This window comes from Nannospalax galili, unplaced genomic scaffold, assembly GCF_000622305.1.
Source record: "Nannospalax galili isolate Female #2095 unplaced genomic scaffold, S.galili_v1.0 scaffold902, whole genome shotgun sequence".
NCBI classification, from domain to species: domain Eukaryota; kingdom Metazoa; phylum Chordata; class Mammalia; order Rodentia; family Spalacidae; genus Nannospalax; species Nannospalax galili.
The window spans coordinates 938,033-958,166 of NW_008347814.1; the positions used below are offsets into that span (position 1 = coordinate 938,033).

The window sequence follows — 20,134 nt, forward strand, 5'->3', positions numbered from 1 at the left end:
CCCGGCTCTGGTCCGTGGGCCAGCGGCGCAGCAGCCGTCTCTTCCCAGCGCGCCTGTCGGCGTCGGCGTCGGCAGCCCCGGCTCTTGGCATCAGGCCTGGCGGCAGGCCCAGGGCGAGGAGTGGCTTCCAGGAAGCGGGCGGAGGAGCGTTCCAGCCGAGTCTCGCCGTGGCCACGGCCCCGTGCGCTCCGAGTGGCCGGGCTGCGGCGCCGTCGCCCGCTCTCCTCGCGTCCCCAGCGGCCCCGGGCTCGGGCGGGTCTCCGCCTCTGGGTTAGGGCCAGCGCTGAGCTCCGCGCGCCCGGAGGGGCGGGACAGGAGGGGCGGCCGCGTCCCAGACCCGTTTAACTTTCGTGGCGGCGCGGGCTGGAGGCCGGCGTCGGGGACAGTCAGGCTCCAGCGCTCCGCACGAGGTGTTGCTGGTCGCCGCTGCCAGCTTGCTTCTCTGCAGAGCGCACCTCTGCTGTGCCCACAGACGCCACTGCGGCGCGAGCATCCGGGGCCGAGTGCAGGGACACGTGTGGGCATCCAGGGACAGGTCTCTTCGGGGGATGGTAAGTTGGTAGGGTCGCCATGGGCAAGTGGGATCCTACTCTGGCCGCTGGCCTCAGGAGCCGGACGCTCTGCCCTATGGGCTTAAGACACCTCGGGGCGGGCGCAACCACCGGATTCCGGAAGGATGGGCAGAGGCTTCCCGTGCTCCCTGCGGGCGAGGGGCATTCTCGATGATGGGGACACCCTTCAAGGTCAGCGTGCTGCCGGCTGATCACAGCCTGGAGTGTCTGAAGGTCCAGTGGGTTGGCCACTGAGGCTAGCGCGTCCGCAGCCCAGAGGACCAAGGCTCAGGCGCGCAGGGGAAAGGAGGTGTGAGGGTGGCGGGGCGCTGGCGCTGCGACCTCAAGGCCGTCGGTCTTCGCCGGAGTGTGCCAGCCAGCAGAGGTGGGGTTAGTGGTACCGGGGCCCAGCCCTGGCAGCCTCTCTTCGGCCTAGAGTCGCCGCCTCAGTTCGGAAACAGCAGCACATTTGCGGATCGCATTAGGCCAGGCCTTAATGCTTTCTCCAGATGGAGAGAAGCCACCGACCCGCCCCCGGACACCGGCTCAGCCAAGGCGCCCGCAAGGCGAAGCAAGAGTCGAATGTGACCTCGGCTTTTCCAGTCTCCACTCAAACTGATTTCCCTATAAATTGACAGGAAAGCTCAGGTTAAAAAAAAAATTTTAAAGGCCTTCCTCACCATCCATCAGCTAACCTCTTCTGGTTTTTCCTCGCCTTTAGGACACTATTCCCCAAAGCTGCAGATCTAGAGGCAGAAGATCTGTGTTGTCAAGTGAGAAATGCCTATCAAAAGACCAGCATTTTAGCCCTAGAATGTTCCTGGCTTGCTGTGTGATCTTAGGCAGGTTCCTTCCCTCTCTGGACTGGTTTAGTTGGCAATAGACTCTTCTTTTTTTTGCCTCAAGGAGCCAAAGCTGGCAGGTGCCCTAACCCTTGGCTGTAGGCTGGCTTCCAGAGTCACATGCCAAAAGTCCAACCCTGGTGCTGACAAATGGGATGGGAAGTGGCTGATCCCGGGATGTCTCAACTTCTGGAGGGCTTGAGATGTGAGTTGCTGACTGGAGGCAGGTCCAGCTCCTCCTTACTCCTAATCTCAGTGGACTCATCCTAAAGGGAGCTTCCCATTGCTCCCATTCTGCAGCAGGCCAACACAGACCTTTCCAAGACACTACCTGGGTTGCAGGGTAACCTCCCTCTGATCGGTTTAAGTCATAGATCCTGTTGCTGAGCCAGAACTGTTGGAAAGCAAGTCTGTTCTCTTTTGCAGGTTGTGAGTGAGACCCCTAGAATATTAGATCCCATGGCTTTCTGGACAGGCCCCTGGTGGCTGCTGACGTGGATGATCTTCATGCGCTGTGCTCTTCTGCAGGTAATAGGGATCGTCTGGGGTTGCTAACTCTCTTCGCTTAAGATTATTATATACTACATAAGATGTGATAGGACCAGAGACTGCACTGGGTAATCTCATGCAGATGGTATTGTGGTTGGCTTAACTGTAAGGATAACTCAAATACCTGGGGTCCTCCCTGGGTCTAGAGCCAGGAACTTGATAGTGCTGTGGACACCATGCATCAGTGATGACTTAGGGCTTGGGAGGACCCTATCTCTTTAGACTACAGTGGTTTGCTTGTGTGAGCCCAGGAGAGGCTAGACTGCTAGAGGTCTGAACCCAGTGAATGGGCAGAGACAGATTCTTGCTCCAGCTTAGCCACTAAGTGTTCTGAATGTACTTTTGTTAGCGCATATCCCACTGTGGTGCAGTCCTCTCTTTAGACTCCTCCTGTCTATTCTATCAGTGAATGGGCAGAGACAGATTCTTGCTCCAACTTAGCCACTAAGTGTTCTGAATGTACTTTTGTTAGCACATATCCCACTGTGGTGCAGTCCTCTCTTTAGACTCCTCCTGTCTATTCTATCCAACCCCAGAAGCACGTCTCACACATTGCATTCTTATTTGACTGCTAGGCAGACACCAAGGAAAGCAGCTGACATTGCCTAAGAGACAATAGGGAGTGGTGGAGACAGAGCAAAAGTGGGGAACGCACGCTCCCTTCACTAAGAACTGTCTTTTCTTGACTCCAGCTGGTCACTGCTAAGTGAGAATGCAAGCCCAGGATTGCTGGAACTTAGGTTTCAAGATAGCTGGAACATTCAGATTTCTTATAAAAACCCTTTGGTTTATGAAACAGTGAAATCCAGACAAATATGTTTGCAGCTGGATTCAGCCAAGAAAGTGTGTGGCCCTGATCTAAAAATGCAGGGAACGTTTTAGTTAATATCATGTCCTGAGGGTGGCTGTTAAACCCTTGCAATGTCTTGTGTGAATTAGAACAAGACAACACTTCCCTGAGGATTTCAATTCTGGCTATGGTCTGTGTACCCTCATGGTCTTAGCAGACAGCCTGGTACTTAAGGGCTTAAGCCTGTTAAACAAGCATGCAGGCATGGATGAAAATCTACACTCTCTGCCTCTCACTGTATTTTCCTGGACTTATTGTTTTTAAGCCTCTTTCTGTGCCTCATGAATTCCATGGCTCACATAGAACTGCTTAGTAAGGAACACCTTCCCTTTTATCCTGTTTTACTGATGCATCTTTATAACTGTATTTTAATAGCTATCTTTAGTTAGAATGAAAGTTAAGGGGCTGACAGGTAGATCAGTGGTGAAAAATGGATAGTGCTCTTGCAAAAGGACCAGAGTTTAATTCCCAGGACCCACACCCCTGCTGGGAGGGTGGTGGAGGAGAAAAGTTCTCAAGTGCCTATAACTCCAGTTCCAGGAGCTCTGACATCCTCTTCTGGTCTCCTTGGGTAACTATGCTCACATATACCCACACCCACACAGACACATAACCATACACATACTTAAAAATGAAAATAAATCTTCAGGGACTGGAGAGACGACTCATAGTTAAGCCCAATGGCTTCTCTTGCAGAAAACCCAGGATCAGGTTCCCAGCACCCACATGGTGGCTAATAATCATCTATAACTCCAGATCCAAGGGATTTACTCCCTCTTCTGGCCTCCTCTGGGCAATGCATACACAGCTGCACATACATACATGCACACAAAACAATCATACACATAATAAATAAATTACAAAATAAATCTTAAACTCAAAGGTTAAGTATTTCCAGGGTGGTTCTAGGAGCTCTCTGGCCAGCATGGTATGGTGTCTGTGTAGAAGCTTATAGGCTTACTTTCCATCTCATTAGAGGACCTGAACTAGTATCCAAGAGCTTCAGAGATGTGTTCCTTCCTGGTCAGGAGGGGCTGAACCTCCAAGGCAGCACTTTTGCTGCCTTTTGTCTCCCTATAGCATTTCAGTGTATTTTGAGTCTGTCTGCTGAGTTCTGTCCGCGGGAAGCATTTGTCCAGCTTGAATCACTCAGCGACCCCTTGGATTTTTCCATATCTGTGTGCCTGTGGCAGTGCTGTTTCCATGCATTAAGGTGGTGGGCACAGAAGCACAGAACAGAAGATTCCAGAGCAGCAGTTTTCATCATCTGTACCACCCACTATCGGAATCCCAGCACCACTGCTGTACGACTGGGTCACACATCTGTGCATCACATCTGTTTCCACACTTGAGGAGAGGGACTAACAATAGTGTCTACTTTATAAAGTTGTTTGGAGGAGGTAATGCACTGTGAAGTGGAAAAAAGTAAAACAAAGCCATAGTGTCTGGCACAAAGGATGTTTGCAATAAATGTCAACTCTGTGGCTGCCGCTTGTTAAAGGCTTGAAGCTAACATGGTGCCTACATGTTCTGCTGTGGAGCTTTAGGTGTGCTCAAGAGATATCAGCTGAGGCGAGAAGATGCAGCTAGTACCAGGTAGGGGCTGATCTTCTCAAAGGAGTTCTTACAGGGATGAGCAGGACTGTTGCAAGTATTTCTCTAGGTTCAATCTGAGCTTTGCATCAGGTATCCCTCTGTGTTGTCTTGTGATTTTGATATTCAGATGGGACTTAAGATGTTCCTCAGTATCTTTCTCCCAGCCTCCTAAGTAGGCCACCAGGTAGGTGGTTTGTGGATGACAAATAGATATATGAGGATGAGCCTGTAAGGAGCCTGGGATATCCCAGCTAATTAATAGAAATGAGATTCTCCTTATTAATGAATGGAATGCGTAACCTCTTATATTCATTTACTACAAGCGACAATAAATGACAGGCTGCAGGACAAGGCACAGGGCTTGACTCTGGTCAAGAAGCTCATGGCTCCTATCAGAAGGCAGGAAAGGTCTCCCTTCTTGCCTCCTGGGCTCTAGAAGCTTTCTGTTGCTCTGGCCCTAGGTACCAGATTTTCTCAGAGAAGAAAGCAGTTGCTTTTCCAATTCTAACTCCAAGCTTTTATTGTGTCCATCATTATAATATAGAGAGAGCTGCTGGGTCTGGGGTATGGAAGCCTCTGGGTCATGTGCTATACTGAAAATGTCTATGTCCTCATTCCTAGAATCCTTATATGGCCAAAATCACTTTGGCATGGGATTGCGGAGATTGAGGTTGGGCAGATTACTCCAGCATTTCTTTAAAAAATATTTAAAATGTGTTTATTTATTTTATGTGTATGAGTGTTATTTCTGCATGTATGTAAGTGCACTCATGTCATGCAATGCCCAGGGAGGCCAGAAGAGAGATTCTGATCCCCTGAAACTGGAGTTACAGATAGTTGTTAACTGCTATATATGGGTACTGGGGATTTGAACCTGGGTCTTCTGCAAGAACAGTGTGTGCTCTTAACCACTGAGCATTCTCTTCAGCCCCTATGCAGCATTTCTTTCTCTTTCTTTCTTTCTTTCTTTCTTTCTTTCTTTCTTTCTTTCTTCTTTCTTTTTTGGTCTTTTTGAGACAGGGTCTCCCTGTAGCCACAGCTGACCTGAAACCCCCTATGTAGGCCAGACTAGCCTCAATCTCACGGAGATCCACTGGCCTCTGCTTCTGGAGTGCTGAGATTAAAGGTGTGTGCCGCCACTCCTGGCGTTATTCCACCCATTTCTTATAAGTAGGATGCAGGATGAAACAGGCAGGGGAAGTAGGAGAGGTTACCAAGTAAACCACATTGGAGGAGTAACACAGCCAGTAGCTAAGGAATGCCTGCAATCCCAGAAGACTGGAGAAGAAAGGAATGGATTCCTCCATGGAATCTTCAGAAATAATTAGCCTTGGTGACACCTGGATTTTAGTCCACAAAAACTCATTTCAGATTTTGGATCTATAGAATTGTCAGATTTTATACTTGCCTTGTTTTGTTTTGGTTTTTTGTTCTCTCTCTCTCCCTCCCCCCTCTTTCTATGATTGTGTGTGTGTGTGTGTGTGTGTGTGTGTGTGTGCATGTGAAGGCCAGAGTTTGGCACTGGGTGTCCTCCACTATTGCTTTCCACCTTTTTTTTTTTTTGAGACAGAAGTCTCTCACTGAGCCCAAATCTCACTGATTGCTTAGCCTGGCTGACTAGTGAGCTCAAGGGATTCACCCGATCCCCCATCTCTGTGCCCCCGCCCCTACCAGCACTACAGTTACAGATGTGTGAGACTACTCCTGGCTTTTACTTAGTGCCATGGATCCAAACTCAGGTCCTAATGCTTGTGTGGGAGTCACGTCACCAAATGAGCCATCTCCACAGCCCCATCTGATATGTTTTAAGACATTAAATTTGTGGTAATTGGTTATATCAGCAAGAAGGAATTGATACAGGTGGTTAATTGTGGACTTAACTTCTTGTCCTCTTCCCACCTGGCATCCCTTCTCCATCTGCCACGTAGCCTAAGTGTATACAGCCACAGGTGCTGAAGGAGGTTGGCATAGCACAGAGCTGACAGAATGATGAAAAAGTGCCATCTACATACTGGTGGTCTAGCCCAAGCTGCTCTTCACAACAGAGTTACAATATATGACAGTCTCTCCAATCATTCATCTTGCTGCTGTTGTTGGTCACAACAGTCACAAGGTAGGATGACAGACCTGGATCAGGATTCAGGGGACCTACTCTATGGTGTAATCAGCTCACTGTGTCCCTGACTTTGACATGGCACATAGTTAATTTTCAGGTCAACTTGGAATTTTCTGACCTTGGTAAGTTATAACTTGGATGAGTATTATCCCTTGGGGTTGATAAAGATGCTAACTCCTGAGACGCCTCAACTTTATGGGGTACACATGTAGAACCAGCCATGGGTCCAACTCATGCCTTGTTGAATTCCCACTTCCCATCCCTCATGAAAAATATAAGCCCAGTTTAATTTGAAATTTGGTTTTCAACTTGATTTAAATCTCAGTCCTTTTCCTTTCAGTCCTGGCATGATGCCTGGCTCCAGGTATCTGAGGGGCTGTGGCTACAGGGGGTAGTCTTTTTTGTTGTCATGGGATGACGAGGACTGTTTCTGGAATGTGCTTCCTTTTACTTTTTCTGGGTCTAGCTTTCTTGGGGTGGGAAACAAGGAGAGGATAGGAAGAAGGCGTTTCAGTGGATAGCTCACTCTGATAGTTGCCATAGCCACCCCAGCTTTCCCTGACGACTGTCAGTTCCTCGGAGCTCCCCAGGCTCTCCCAGCAGCAGGTGCTCCAGCACTGGCTTATCACTTGTTGCTGGGGTCTTCTCAACTAGGAGGCAGCTTTATGGATGGGGTTGCTGGCAGGGTAGTTGTTTAAACCCTGTACCTTGTGCTGGTGTCCACTTGATCTGTGGGAAACACATGTATTTTGCATGCTTGAAAACCATGCTGGTCCAGTGTGGACTCCATTTCTTGTGTTCCTAAGTCCCTTTGATTCCTCTTTTCTTGCTCTGGGAGGCCCACTGGTGAGTGGCAGACCCACTATCTAAGCAAACAGGCATCTGGAACACAATTTCTAGACTCTCTTCAGAGTTCCCCTAGTCTTTGTGAAGGTTTCTCTTTCTTTTCATTTCTACTTTTAATAACTGTGTTTCACTATCCTTAATGGATATATATAATATGTATATTAAGTTTTAAAAATTTATTTTTATTTTATGTGTATGAATATTTTGCCTTCATGTAAGTGTTCCACATGTGTGTAATGCCCTTGGAGGTCAGAAGAGGGTGTCAGATCTCCTGGAACTGCAGTTATCAGTGGTTGTTAGTTACCATGTGGGTGCTGAAAACTGAACCCTGGTTCTCTGCAAGAGCAGCCACTGCTGTTAACCACTGAGCCATTTCTCCAGCCCTCATCATACCATAATTTTAAGCACATTTTTGTTTGTTTTTTGAGACAGGATCTCCCTGTAGCCAAGCTAGCCTGGAACTTGCTTTGTAGACCAGGCTGGCCTCGATCTCACAAAGATTCCCCTGCCTCTGCCTCCCAAGTTCTGGGATTAAAGGTGTATGCCACCACATCCGGCCTTTAAGCACATTTTTATTTGAACATTTGGGATGGGTGGTCCACTTGGTTTACTGTTCCCTACCTGCGGTGAGTGAGCATCTTATGCTCACATCCTTGCTCACATGTTTGATCATTTTCCCAGAATTATTCTTTTTCAGCAGAATATGCTTTGCTAGACATTTAACATGCCTTGTGGCTTTCCTTTTCTTCACTGTTTCAGTCCTGAATAGTTTTCCTGGCACTCCAGGTCTCATGCCCTGAAGGTATTTCCTGTGTCACTGTGGTGATTTTGAATAACTATTCCAATCTGTGTGATACTGGTTATGGAGTCTGAGCAGAAAGACCTAAACTTGGCCTGAATGCAGACTCCACTTCCTGTGTGTGTGTGTGTGTGTGTGTGTGTGTGTGTGTGTCCGTCCAGAGTTTGACCTCAGGTTTCTTCTTCAGTTGCTTCCCACCTTATTTATTTTTTGAGACAGGGTCTCTCACTGCACCTGGGGTTCACTGTCTAGACTGGATTTTCTGCCTCCACTTCCATGCCCAACTTTTTATGTGGGTGCTAGGTATCTGAACTCAGGTCTTACCATTTATCCTGAAAGCACTTTACCCACTGAGTCGTCTCCCCAGCACCAGACTCCCCAGACTTTATTACTGTGCTTTTCCCAAAGCCTGAAAACTTGCAAGATGGGGTCATCCGATGGACTCAGTGAGAATCCAGAGGAAACTCTTGCCTTGTTTGTCACCTGTGTTATTTGCACTCCTTGCTCTCTTCTTTCCTCTGTGACCTTCCCATCTACTGCTTTCTCTTCAGATCATCTACAACAACTTTTAAATGGGACCTAACTCCAGAGCTCCTCCCTGGACCTTCTCTCCCTCCATACGATCCACCTACATAGCCCAGTCACCCCTTGGTTTCCTCCCCACAGGCTCCTGCCTTTAGTTTGTTACATGGAGACCCAGGTCTCATGATGATGCATTTTCTCAAATTTAAGGTTTTGATGTGGTCTTCAAATCACAAGATTTTAATTAATTTTTCGTTATCTGTCAAGTATAAACATTGAAAATAAAACAGTCTTGGTAACTGTTGGTAACTATATTTTTCCTTCCTTCCTTCCTTTTCCCTTCTTCCCTCCCTCCCTGCCTCCTTCCTTCCTTCCTTCCTTCCTTCCTTCCTTCCTCCCTCCCCCTTCCTTCCTGCCTTCCTTCCTCCCTCTCCTCCTCGCCCTCCCTCTTCCCCTCTCTCTCTCTCTCTCTCTCTCTCTCTCTCTCTTCTAACTCCTGAGACCCCCCCCCATAATAAAGGTAAAGATGAACAAGGTCAATTTGTGGATGCTCTGGGGTAGAGCCTGAAGAGCATGCTGAGAACTTTCCTTTCTGGGTAGCACAGCATCATGCATGTTGATCAGGAAGCAGGAAGTACCATTGGGTCCATGGGACTGCTAGGGACACTGAGCAGAGATGTTTGGGAGGTTCCTGGCACTAGTCCAGCCTGGCAGTGATGAACCTGGATTACAAGAGTGATGCTAATTGTCAACAAGAGGAGGTGAAGGCAGGAACCCTTTAGGACCATTTAGAGAGGGACAGAGCATGGCAAGAAATTATATGGGATTGAGAGAAATGGAAAAGTTGAAAATTCTTTCAGGTTTTAGACAAAGTTTAGGGGAAAAGAAGCTGAAAGTTCACTTTTACCTTTGTCTTGGGAAATGGTTGATTCATTTTGAAGGACTAGGTTTGGGGATCAAAGAACGTTGAGACACTGAATAAAAGAAGTGCATGATTTTGAGGGGAAATGAGATTTCAAGAAAGGATGCTTAGAGAGAAAGCAAGAAATCAAAGAGACAAGACAAACGCCACACTTACACAGAATTGTTTCACACAGGAGGAAAACAGGCAGCATTGCTCCACTGCATCACAAATTGCCCCGAAAGCACCGGCCTAACATCATGGAAACCACATTTCAGGGTTTATGACTGTGATTGCTCTCAGTTTATTTTTACAAAGATGCTAATTTCCATAAATAGCATGGAAGCATCAAGCAATTTCCTCTCCAAGTATTTTATGCAATTACTTTCTGGAATTTGTCAGTACTGAACAGCTCCTGCCAATGTATGCTAGAAATTATTGTGGCCAAATTCTCAGAAACCCATTCATTCTCCAAGATTTCATTTAGAAACGTAATAGATTTTTCCTTTAAAGATACCTTTGAAGTCAGGGAGAATAACTATTATTAATAAAAGTAATTTACAATATTAAAGGCCTCTTTAAATTCTCTTTGATTGCTTTTGAATTTAGCTTTAAATATATTTTTCTATATAAAACAACAGCAGAAATATTCATTATAAAAACATGAAAGACACAGAAAAGGACAAAGATGAAACCAAACATCATCTTGAGTTCTACCAACTGCTTAGGATTCTATTGTGCATATTTCTGATCTTAGAATATTAGCATATATGTGTCTTTAAAGAAGTAATAATGGGGGACTGGAGAGATGGCTCAGCCGTTACGAACACTGGCTGCTCTTGCAGAGGACCTGGGTTCGATTCCCAGCACCCACATGGAGGCTAATAACTGTCTATAACTCCGGTTCCAGGGGAATCCAACACCATCTTCTGACCTCTGTGGGCATTGCAGGACACTGGTGCACTTACATACATGTAGGCAATATACTCATCCTCAAAAATCAAAATAATAAACAAAATATTAAAAAAAGAAGTAATAATGGGCTGAGGAGATAGCCCAGGTGGCAGACTGCTTGCTGTGTAAGCATGAGGACCTGATCCCAATCCTTAGAGCACATATAAAGAAAGCCAGGCATGATGGAACTTGCTTCTCATCCCAGTCCTGGGGAGGAAGAGGCAGGCAATTCTCTGCAGCTGGCTGCAGTTGGTCAGTCTTAGGATGGTGAGAGACCCTGTGAAGAAAAAAAAGATGAATGTTGCTTGAGGAACAATATCTAAGATTGACCTCTGACCTCCACATGAACACATGTACCTGCATACAAAAACAAGCACAAATTCATACACACACTCAGGCACACAAAAGATATAATACTAACTTTGATATTCATTTCAAGATTTTTATCAATGTGAGGAATTTTGCCCTAATAATATTTAATGTATTTATAACATTGCATCATTTGAACTTACCTTGCTTTGTTAAATAGTTCTTCACTGCTGGACATTTACGACCCTCCCCCCAGCTGTGGTTTTCCTGCAATGTTAGTACTGTACCTATACCTGCAGATGCATCTTTGTGCACATTTTTGATTATTTGATTTGAATAGATTTATAGAAAAATTTCCTTAGATGTAGTTTTAAGGTAAAAAATACTATGTGAAATTTTAAAGTCATTGATTTATATTATCAAATTACCTTCCTGAAAGTGCTTATTAATGTGTTTTTTAACCTTGTAATAGTTGACAAGATTAAGAAAATTCACTTAAGAGACAGTCTGTTTTTGTTTTAATTTTTAAAAATTTTATGTGTATGAGTAGTTGGCCTATATGTAAGTGCATGTACATGCAATGTCCATAGAGGCCAGAAGAGGCATCAGATCCCCTAGAAATGGAGCTACAAATGGTTGTGAGCCACCTTGTGGATGCTGGGAACCAAACTGGGTCCTCTGTAAGAGCAATAAGTGCTCTTAACCACTGAGTCATCTCTCCAATCCCCTATTTATGGCTTTGATATACTGAAATGGAAGCTTTTCAAGTAGTCTAGTCCAAGAGCCTCTTTTGAGTTCTCTGTATCATATTTAGAAATAGTATCATATTGAGAAGAAATATATGAAAATATATGAACATCTAAGTTTTATTCTACTCTTATTTTTCTTTTAAAATACTAAATATTTCAGAACTTGTTCAATCTGTTAATCTCTCACTCTCTTGTGCTAATACTTGCAAAGTTATGGCACCTTTGTTGTGTGTTTAGTCTACTATGGTGAGGCTTCCCGCCCTTCTTGAAGTTAACAAATCATCCAGTCTTTACATTATTTGGTTATAGTCCAAGAGCAAAAAAATCCGGATGCTTTAAATGGCATCTGATGTGATGAATGAGTAACTTCAGGTCCTTCTCTCAAAACTGCATATAAAATCCACACATATAGACCAGGTGTGATGGTGCATGCCTGTAGTCCCAGCACTTGGGAGGCAAAGGCAGGCGGATCTCTGTGAGTTCAAGGCCAGCCTGATCTACATAGTGGGTTCCAGGCTAGCTGGGGCTACAGGGAGACCCTGTTTCAAAAAGACCAAAAAACAAAACAAAACAAAACAAAAATACCACACATACATGATTAGAAGAACAAAGTTTATCTCCAATGAAGGGAGGAAATGGTCCCAGTCTCCAAACATAATACATAAAGGAACTTTCCAGACTTTTTTGAAGTGTGGTTTAGAGGAAGACCCTGAAGGTTGGGAGTATAGGCTTAGGCTGAGTATAGGGCAAGGATTTCTTTCAGGACAACTGTTATAGTTGTGCCTGTCTAATCAAGCTTTGGTTAGAGCAGTGAAACTAGGATCCCTGAGTGAGTCTTGGAAGAAGTGGTTACTGTCTCTAGAGAGGCTCCAGATTGACCTTGAGGCTGGATATTCTTTTCCTTTTTGCTTTCTCTTTTCTTTTTCAATATAATTTTTATTGAATTTTTGTGCATTTCTTACAAAACAGCTTAATCATATTTAGACCTCCTCCCCTATCTGCATTCCCCCATAGCCCAGCCACCAGATTTTATGCATTCTGTCATGTATGTTGAGGCCTGCTGAGTCAAGTTTGTGTCCCCAGATGTCCCTCAGTATGAGTTCATTCACTGGAGCCTGGTTAGTTTATTTAGCTTCACTCCCGTAAAGAAAGCCAATTCTCTCTCACCCAGCCCCAGTAATGATCATCTGCCAATAGTTCCTCCGCTAAGGTTGGGGCCTCCTGCCCATTTCCCCAGTTCTATGCTGAGTTTTTGTCTGGGTTTGTGTGGGCCTTGTGAATGCTGTCACCATTGCTGTAAGTTCGTATTAGCAAATTCCCAGAAGCCTGGAAGACTCTGTTTCCTTATGGTCATGTGTTACCCCTGGCTCTTACAATCTTTTGCCCCCTCTTCTAGAATGGTTCCTGAGCCCTGGGTGGGTAAGGTTTAATATAGGATCTTATCCAGGGACACAGTCTCTTATTCTCTACACTTCGGCTAATTGTGGCTTTCTGTGTGAATCACCCTCTGTTGCATGAGGAAGGTTCACTAGTGGGAGTTGAAATGCATTAGTATTCTGTCTACCCCCTGTTCCCCTATTTTCCATCAGCCTTAGGTGTAAAGGTTCCATTGTAGATGTGTCACTTAGGGATGGGTATCTCACAGACACTTACTCTCTGTGTTTGACCTATTGTGGAATTCTGTAATAGTATTCATCTGTTTCAAAAAGAGGCTTCTTTGATGAGCGGATGCTTCTAAGTTGGTTCTGGCTCTATTGCTCCAAAATCCTGTGTCCAAAGTATGTCCTGTCTTCAGCAACAGGGTCTTACCTTTAAGTTCTGGGAAGCAGTTAAGGACAGTGATAATAAGCCTGTGTAATTTTGAGTGTCTCTTGGACTACTCTGACCAACAACTCAAAGGGATATTTCTCCAATTTGGTACTGTTTCATGTTACATAGCCTTCATCTGTACGCAAGCCTTCAGGTACAGATATAGTGTATTTTTCAGTAGACTTTTGAACTAATGCATTTCCCTCTGTTTTTCACATCACCTAAGCATCTCTCTTCTGTCTTTCCCTGGCTAACCTTCTGTCTTCCCTCCCCAGTTAAAATACCCCTGTTTCCCCCTGATAATACCTGTCTTCCCTGATCCCCCTCTCTTTAGCCCCTTCTTCCCCTTTACCTCCATCATTCCTTGAATAACCCTTCCTCTTCCCTTCCCAGTTTAATACCCCCATTTTACTCATTTTATCCTTGGTAACACCTGTCTCTTTCTATCCCCCTCTCTTGGTCTCCTTCTTTCCCTTAGCCTCTATGGCTTTTTTCTGTATTTCTAGCTCCTGTGGTTACATTAGGATATATACTCACATATAAGGATTTTGTGCTAAGATCCACAAATGAGAGAGAACATATGTTGCTTGTTTTTTTGAGTCTGTGTTACTTCACTTAGCATAAAAGTTTCTATTTCCACCCATTTGCCTGAAATTTCATAATTTTGTCTTTTGTTACTGCTGAGTAGAACTCCATTGTGTGAATGTACTACGTTTTCATTATCTATTTCTCAGTTGAGGGACATTTAGATTGTTCCCATTTCTTAGCTGTTGTGAAAAGGGCAGCAACAAAAATGGATGTGCAAGTATCTCTGTAGAACGATGAGTCCTTTGGGTATATGTTAAGGAGTGGTATAACTTGATTTTATGGTATATTGACTTTTAGTTTTTTAAGAGTTCTCTATACTGCTTTTTATAGTGGTTGCTCCAGTTTGCATTCTTACCAGCAGTAAATGAGCATTCCCCTCTCCTCACATCCTTATCAGCATTTGGTGTCGTTTGCTCTCTTGATTTTAGCCAGTCTGACTGGGATAAGATGAAATCTTAAGATGGCTTTGACTCGCATTTCCCTGATTACTAAGGATGTTGAACATTTTTTAAGTTGTTTTTCAGTCATCGTCTTGATTCTCTGTTTTAAGTTCTTTGGATATTAATACTAATATTCTGGATATTAATCTTCAGTCAGATGTGCTGCTCGTGAAGATTTTTTCTCACTCTGTGGGTTTCCTCTTCACTTCCTTAGTTGTTTCTTTTGCTGTACAAAAGCTTTGTAGCTTATTGAGTTTCCACTTGTTGATTGTTGATAAACAATGAATGTCCAATTTAGAAAATCCTTTCCTACACCTATAGCTTGTAGGGTGCTGTGTTTTCTTCTAATAGTTTCAGAGTTTCAGGTTCCACATTGATATCTTTAATCAATTTGGAGTTGATTTTGTGCAGGGTGATAGATAAGGGTCTAGTTCCATTTTTCTACAAGTTGAGATCCAGTTTTCCCAACCCCATTTGTTGAAGATGTTATCTTCCTCCAGTATGTGTTCTTGGCACCTGTCTCAAATATCAGGTGGCTGAAATTGCATGCACTCACGGTCATGGCTGGGTCTTCTATTTTGTTCCATTGACCTATGTGTCTTTTTTTTTTTTGAGGCTGAATTTTCGTCGTTCGGATGTACAATATATCCTCCCATAGATGAACACTGCCAGAGGCCAAAGTAGGACCTAGGAAGAGGGTAGGGAGTCAGAGTTGTGCTTTTCATAATCAAATAGATTAGACCTCTTTTGAGGTCTTTGCTGTTGAAAATGTGGGGGCAGTGTGAGTTTAGAGAAAAGGAAATGGCATGCATAGTGCTGTAGGATGGGCCAGATGCCAGTGCAGAACTGCAATTGTGGACCTCTCCAATTCATTCTGTATCGCATAACCCATGTCCCATTTGTCCTGTTCTTCCACTAATAGCTAACTATATTAGAAGCAGCATAAATAAATATACTGTAAAATATACAATATTTATGCAATAAAAATATACAACAGGATATACTGGAGACATATGAGACAGAATAGGTATAAGATGAAAATATGCAAACATTATAGAAAAATGGTAGCAAAGGAGATATACACAGTTATTATTTCTGCAAAGGAAAACAAAAATTTCAATGATATAATAAAAGAAAACTCTCACTCTTTCTTCCACTCTGGAAATACTGATGGCTCAGCGTTAAGAACACTTGCTGTTCTTGCAGGGGATCTGGGTTGGGTCCCCAGCACCCATGTGGCAGCTTATGACTATCTATAACTCCAGTTGTAGGGGATCCAATATCCTCTTCTGGCCAGCATGAATAGGATGCATTTACATACAGGTAGACAAAGCACTCAAACACATAAAAATACAAATAGATAAAATTAATTTAAAGATTAAAAATTTTAATATCTTTGTTCAGGGATTTAAAAATGACTACTAATTTTGTTTTTCTTATTTTTGCCATTCATTTTGTAGTACAGAGTTTTGAACCCAGGGCCTTGAGCAGGCTAGGCAAGTATTCTACCACTGAGCTATATCCTTAACCTTCTCTTTTAAGTGTTTAATTTGAAACAGGGTCACATTAAGTTAACCAGGCAGACCTTGAACTCACTCTGTACCCCAGGCACGCCTTGAACCTGTATTTCTTTTACCTCACCACTATTCATAGCTGGGATTACAGATGTCTGCCACAAAGCCTGGCTACACTATCATATTTTTACTTAACCTTTTCAAAGGGAAAACTGTGATGTTCATAATTCATGTGGAACTCTTATTTTGAGTAATCCATATGCTTTTGTTAGTCAGGTTTCTGTGGCTGTGACAAAATATGTGAGAAAAATCAACTTAAGGGAAGAAAGGTTTGTGCTGGCTCATGGTTTCAGAGGTTTTAGTTCAATATCAGCTGGCTGTATTGCCTTGAGCCTGAGGTAAAGCAGGGTATCATGGTGCTTGGAGCTTATAGCAGAAGAAACTCCTCACCTCATGATGACCAGGAAACAGGGTGGGGTAAGAAAACAAGACCATCCTTCCAGAGCATGACTTCAGTGACCTACTTCTCCAGTTAGGCCCCACCTCTAAAGATTCATTGCATCCCAATAATGGTATCAAACTAAACATTTGTCAATAGTCTAACCCACTAATGCACTCATTCCTCTTGATCCAGTCACATTCAGAAAGTTCCATCTCTGAATTGTTGCATGGGGACCAAGCCTTAGGAGATGAACCTTAGGGAATATTTCATATCCACATCACAATAATTTGTCTTTGTCTACAATTCTCTTCCATGCATATTGATCTCGTCAGGGTTTTGTTCTGATAGGTGTTCTTTTTTATTAAGGGTGGAGGCTTTCTTTATGTGTCACTCATCCCCCTTGGACTAGGAGGCGAATGTGAGACCGTTCATCTCTCAGTGATGACAGAGATACACCAGGGCAGGTCCACATACACTTGGGTCTTTCAGGCTTCTGTGAATGCCATTTCATTTCTGATGATGTCACATGTCTAAAGGAAAGGTGGCACTGAGAAGTACCTTTACCTACTTTGAGGCCAGAGCAAGTCATAGGACCAAGCTCAATTTAGAGAGGTTGTGTGTATGGGTCAAGGGGTAGGAGTGAATGTTTTTGAAAAATAATCTAATCCATCATTGTGGCAGAGTTGGAGTTTTCATTGAGGCAGTAGAGCTCCAGGGAGCATCGCTTAACTGCTACATTTGCCAGACCTTCAGCAACTAATGTGACAGGGTTTGGAAAAAGTAGACAGCAGTGAAGAATTGCAGCCAGGCTCACTTCGTGATCTACCTTAGCTTTACCCTGAAAGGTAGGTTTCCACAAAAGATAAGTAGAAAGTCATTCCTTTCAACCTTCTAGGTCAGGTGTGTACTTCAGACTTTTCACTATGACCCTTGGGAAACGCTTTAATCTCCTGACTATTATTTATCTCTATCTATCTATCTATCTATCTATCTATCTATCTATCTATCTGTCAGTCATCTATCTATCATCACCTATCTATCGAGAGAGATTTTATCATTACTAGGATACCTATCTTCATCTTTTTATTCCAGCATGATTTTCAGAGAGATAAGTGAAAATTGTGTTTGCCAAGCCTGACTCTTAGACTAGAAATGATGGAATCAATGTGCTACATTTCTGCTGTGCTGTAAAGCTTAGGACTAGGTAAACTTGTGATCTAGTCTCAACTCTACCACCTTTTTTTGCAGAGTGACATTAACCAAGCTATTAAATACTGTTTTCTGCTTTGTGTTGTAACAATGAAATAACTATATCATCTACCTATAATTTTCATATTACTTAAAGAGTTTCAGAAAACAATACCATTTTTGTAAGTAATTAATCTTGATGTTTACTTTTCCTTTCCATTCCATTTTTTTCCCAGACAGAACGATTTCATGAAAAAGTGACTGACTCCAGTTTATCTAATGGACTCTATTCACACTGTTCTCATTAATTAACCCCACTCTCTGTTTACCCATGTGTGTATTGCAACCAGCAACTGGTAACTGAGATTCTAACACCACCCATGATTTGAGTGAGCCATTTCCCAGAATAGCTTTGCTCTCCTGTGGTTGTAAGAGAGTCACCTGTTGCCAGTGGTGAAAATGGAAAGATGGAATTCCCAGCATGCTTGGTCATCAGGGTTCTTCAATGATACTACGTTTTTACTCCTCTGACCTAGTAACATAAGGAATCATACTAAAAGTTTTCCTAATATTGAAACAGTCTTGTGTTCCTGTCATCAACTGAACTTGGTTATGATATAGTCTTGGTTGCATCTGAATCCATAGAGATATTAGTCGACACTGCATTTTTCAAGTTTTCATATCAGAGTTTTTGCTAACCTTGTAAGATGAATAGGGGGCACTTTCCATCACTTTTGCTTTTCTAGTTGGTTAAAGAAGCTTAGAAATCACCCATTCCTTGAAAGTTTGAAAGAACTTGCTGATAAAAGAAAAGGGCATAGACATGTTTTTGGTGGGGAGAGTAAAGTATTTCTTAGAAAACTCCTTAGTTTTTTTCCAATTTTTTTTGTGTGTATGTCTGTGTGTCTGTGTGTATGAACCATCTGTATGCAGGTGCCTGCAGACACTAGAAGAGGGCATCAGATCCCTTGAAACTGGAATTATAGGTAGTTGTGGGTGCTGGGAACCCAACTTGGGTCCGCTGACAGAAGTGAACTCTGATCCTCTGAGAGCACAGCAAGTGTTCTTCACCGCTGAGCCATCCCTTCAGCCTGCAACTGCTTTCTATACAGCTATTAATGTACTCAGAAGTCCTTGTGCTTCATAAACCAATTTGGATAATCTTCATGTTCTAGAGACTTCCATGTTATTGGAAGTCAAACAATTGATAGGACAGAGCAAAGGAGAATATTTTCGAATTCTTCAAAAAAAAAAAAAAAAGAGAAAACCCTTTAAATGATTTTACTCCTGACCTCTGATTTATTTCCTCTTTTGAGCATGTAGCCTTAAAGTTGAATTTTTGAGATGTATGAAGAGGCTCAGTTTCACTTGTACCCTAAAGGTATCTGGCAATTTTTGTAAATGACTGTATTCTACATCTTAGCTGCATCTTCTGAGATAGAGAACACAGATCTTTTCTTCCCACTCTTTATGGCTCCCTCTCTTCCTTTTCCTAGCTAGGTGCTCCCACCCTGAGGAATGACCTGTATCTTCTGTTTCCTTGACTTCTGATCTATGGCCTTAGATGCTCAGCTCCACCATGTGTTGGCCTGGCTAGTTTCATGAACAAAGACAACTGTCTCCTTAAGAGGAGCTATAGGCCTAGCTGCTGGGTAAGACTGAATTCCACTTCACCTTCCACTGATCTTGTCTCTGGATCACTCTTTAGTTTTTCCAGCATTATTTGTAATCTAGTATTCAGCATCTTTATTCATGAATATCTTTCTTCACTGCCAGATTGTTCCTTAGTAACCTGGGAAAATGCCATGTCACCATACCCTTGGAGCATTGGATAGGAGTGTGAACATTTTCATTTCTGTCATCTTCAAATCCACATGGAAGTAACTGTTGTGGTAATCAGAGGAGGTGTGTGTGTGTGTGTGTGTGTGTGTGTGTGTGTGTGTGTGTGTGTGTGTATGTGTGTACATATGTATGATGATATGTGCATGTGTGTGTGCATGTTTTTTGTATGTGAGGTATGAGTGTGCCTGTGTCAGAATGCATATGTGTCAGTCCTGGCCTTCTACTTTGTGTGTGGCAGGGTCTTTGTTGTTCTCTGAAGTCTCAGGCTTAGATGGCCTGAGAGCTTCCAGGATTCTCCTGTCTCCACCTCCCAATCCCCCGGAGAACTCTGGGACCACAGACATATGATAGCACACCTGGTTTGAGATGGGTTCTAAGAATTCAAATTTAGGTCCTCATGTTTGTGTAACAAGTGCTTTACCCATTTTGGATTCTCCTCTGCCTCCAGAGAAGGGAATCCTGAGGGCTGGTGTGGTTCACAGAGGAGTATATTTTAAACTATGCTATAAAATGAATCTTCTGAATCTGTAATCTATGAAAGAGAGACTAGTATGTGTTAAAGTTCAAAAATAATATACCAATAAAGGTAGGGCGTGATATGATTAAAAGAAAAACTTGCTGGTGCTAAGGTGGGCCTGAAAGATAGGGCTCTAGGTGATTTGGAAAGAAACAAGTGTGTGGAGTTTGCTGGTATGAAGGCACGGGCTGTGAATACTCTTTTTGTGAG

The 20,134-nt window shown here is 43.4% G+C and overlaps 1 protein-coding gene across 3 annotated transcripts in view; it reads left to right on the forward strand.

Moving 5' to 3' along the window:
* Window positions 1–255: 255 nt before the first annotated feature.
* Adamtsl3 (ADAMTS like 3) overlaps window positions 256–20,134 on the forward strand; it is a 376,880-nt gene continuing 357,001 nt past the window's right edge. For all 3 annotated transcript variants that reach the window (XM_029568979.1, XM_008844443.3, XM_029568977.1), the window contains exons 1-2: window positions 256–551; window positions 1,820–1,921. In XM_029568979.1, the coding sequence (XP_029424839.1) occupies window positions 549–551; window positions 1,820–1,921 (105 nt within the window). In that variant the 5' untranslated portion in view covers window positions 256–548. The remainder of the gene's footprint in view (window positions 552–1,819; window positions 1,922–20,134) is intronic.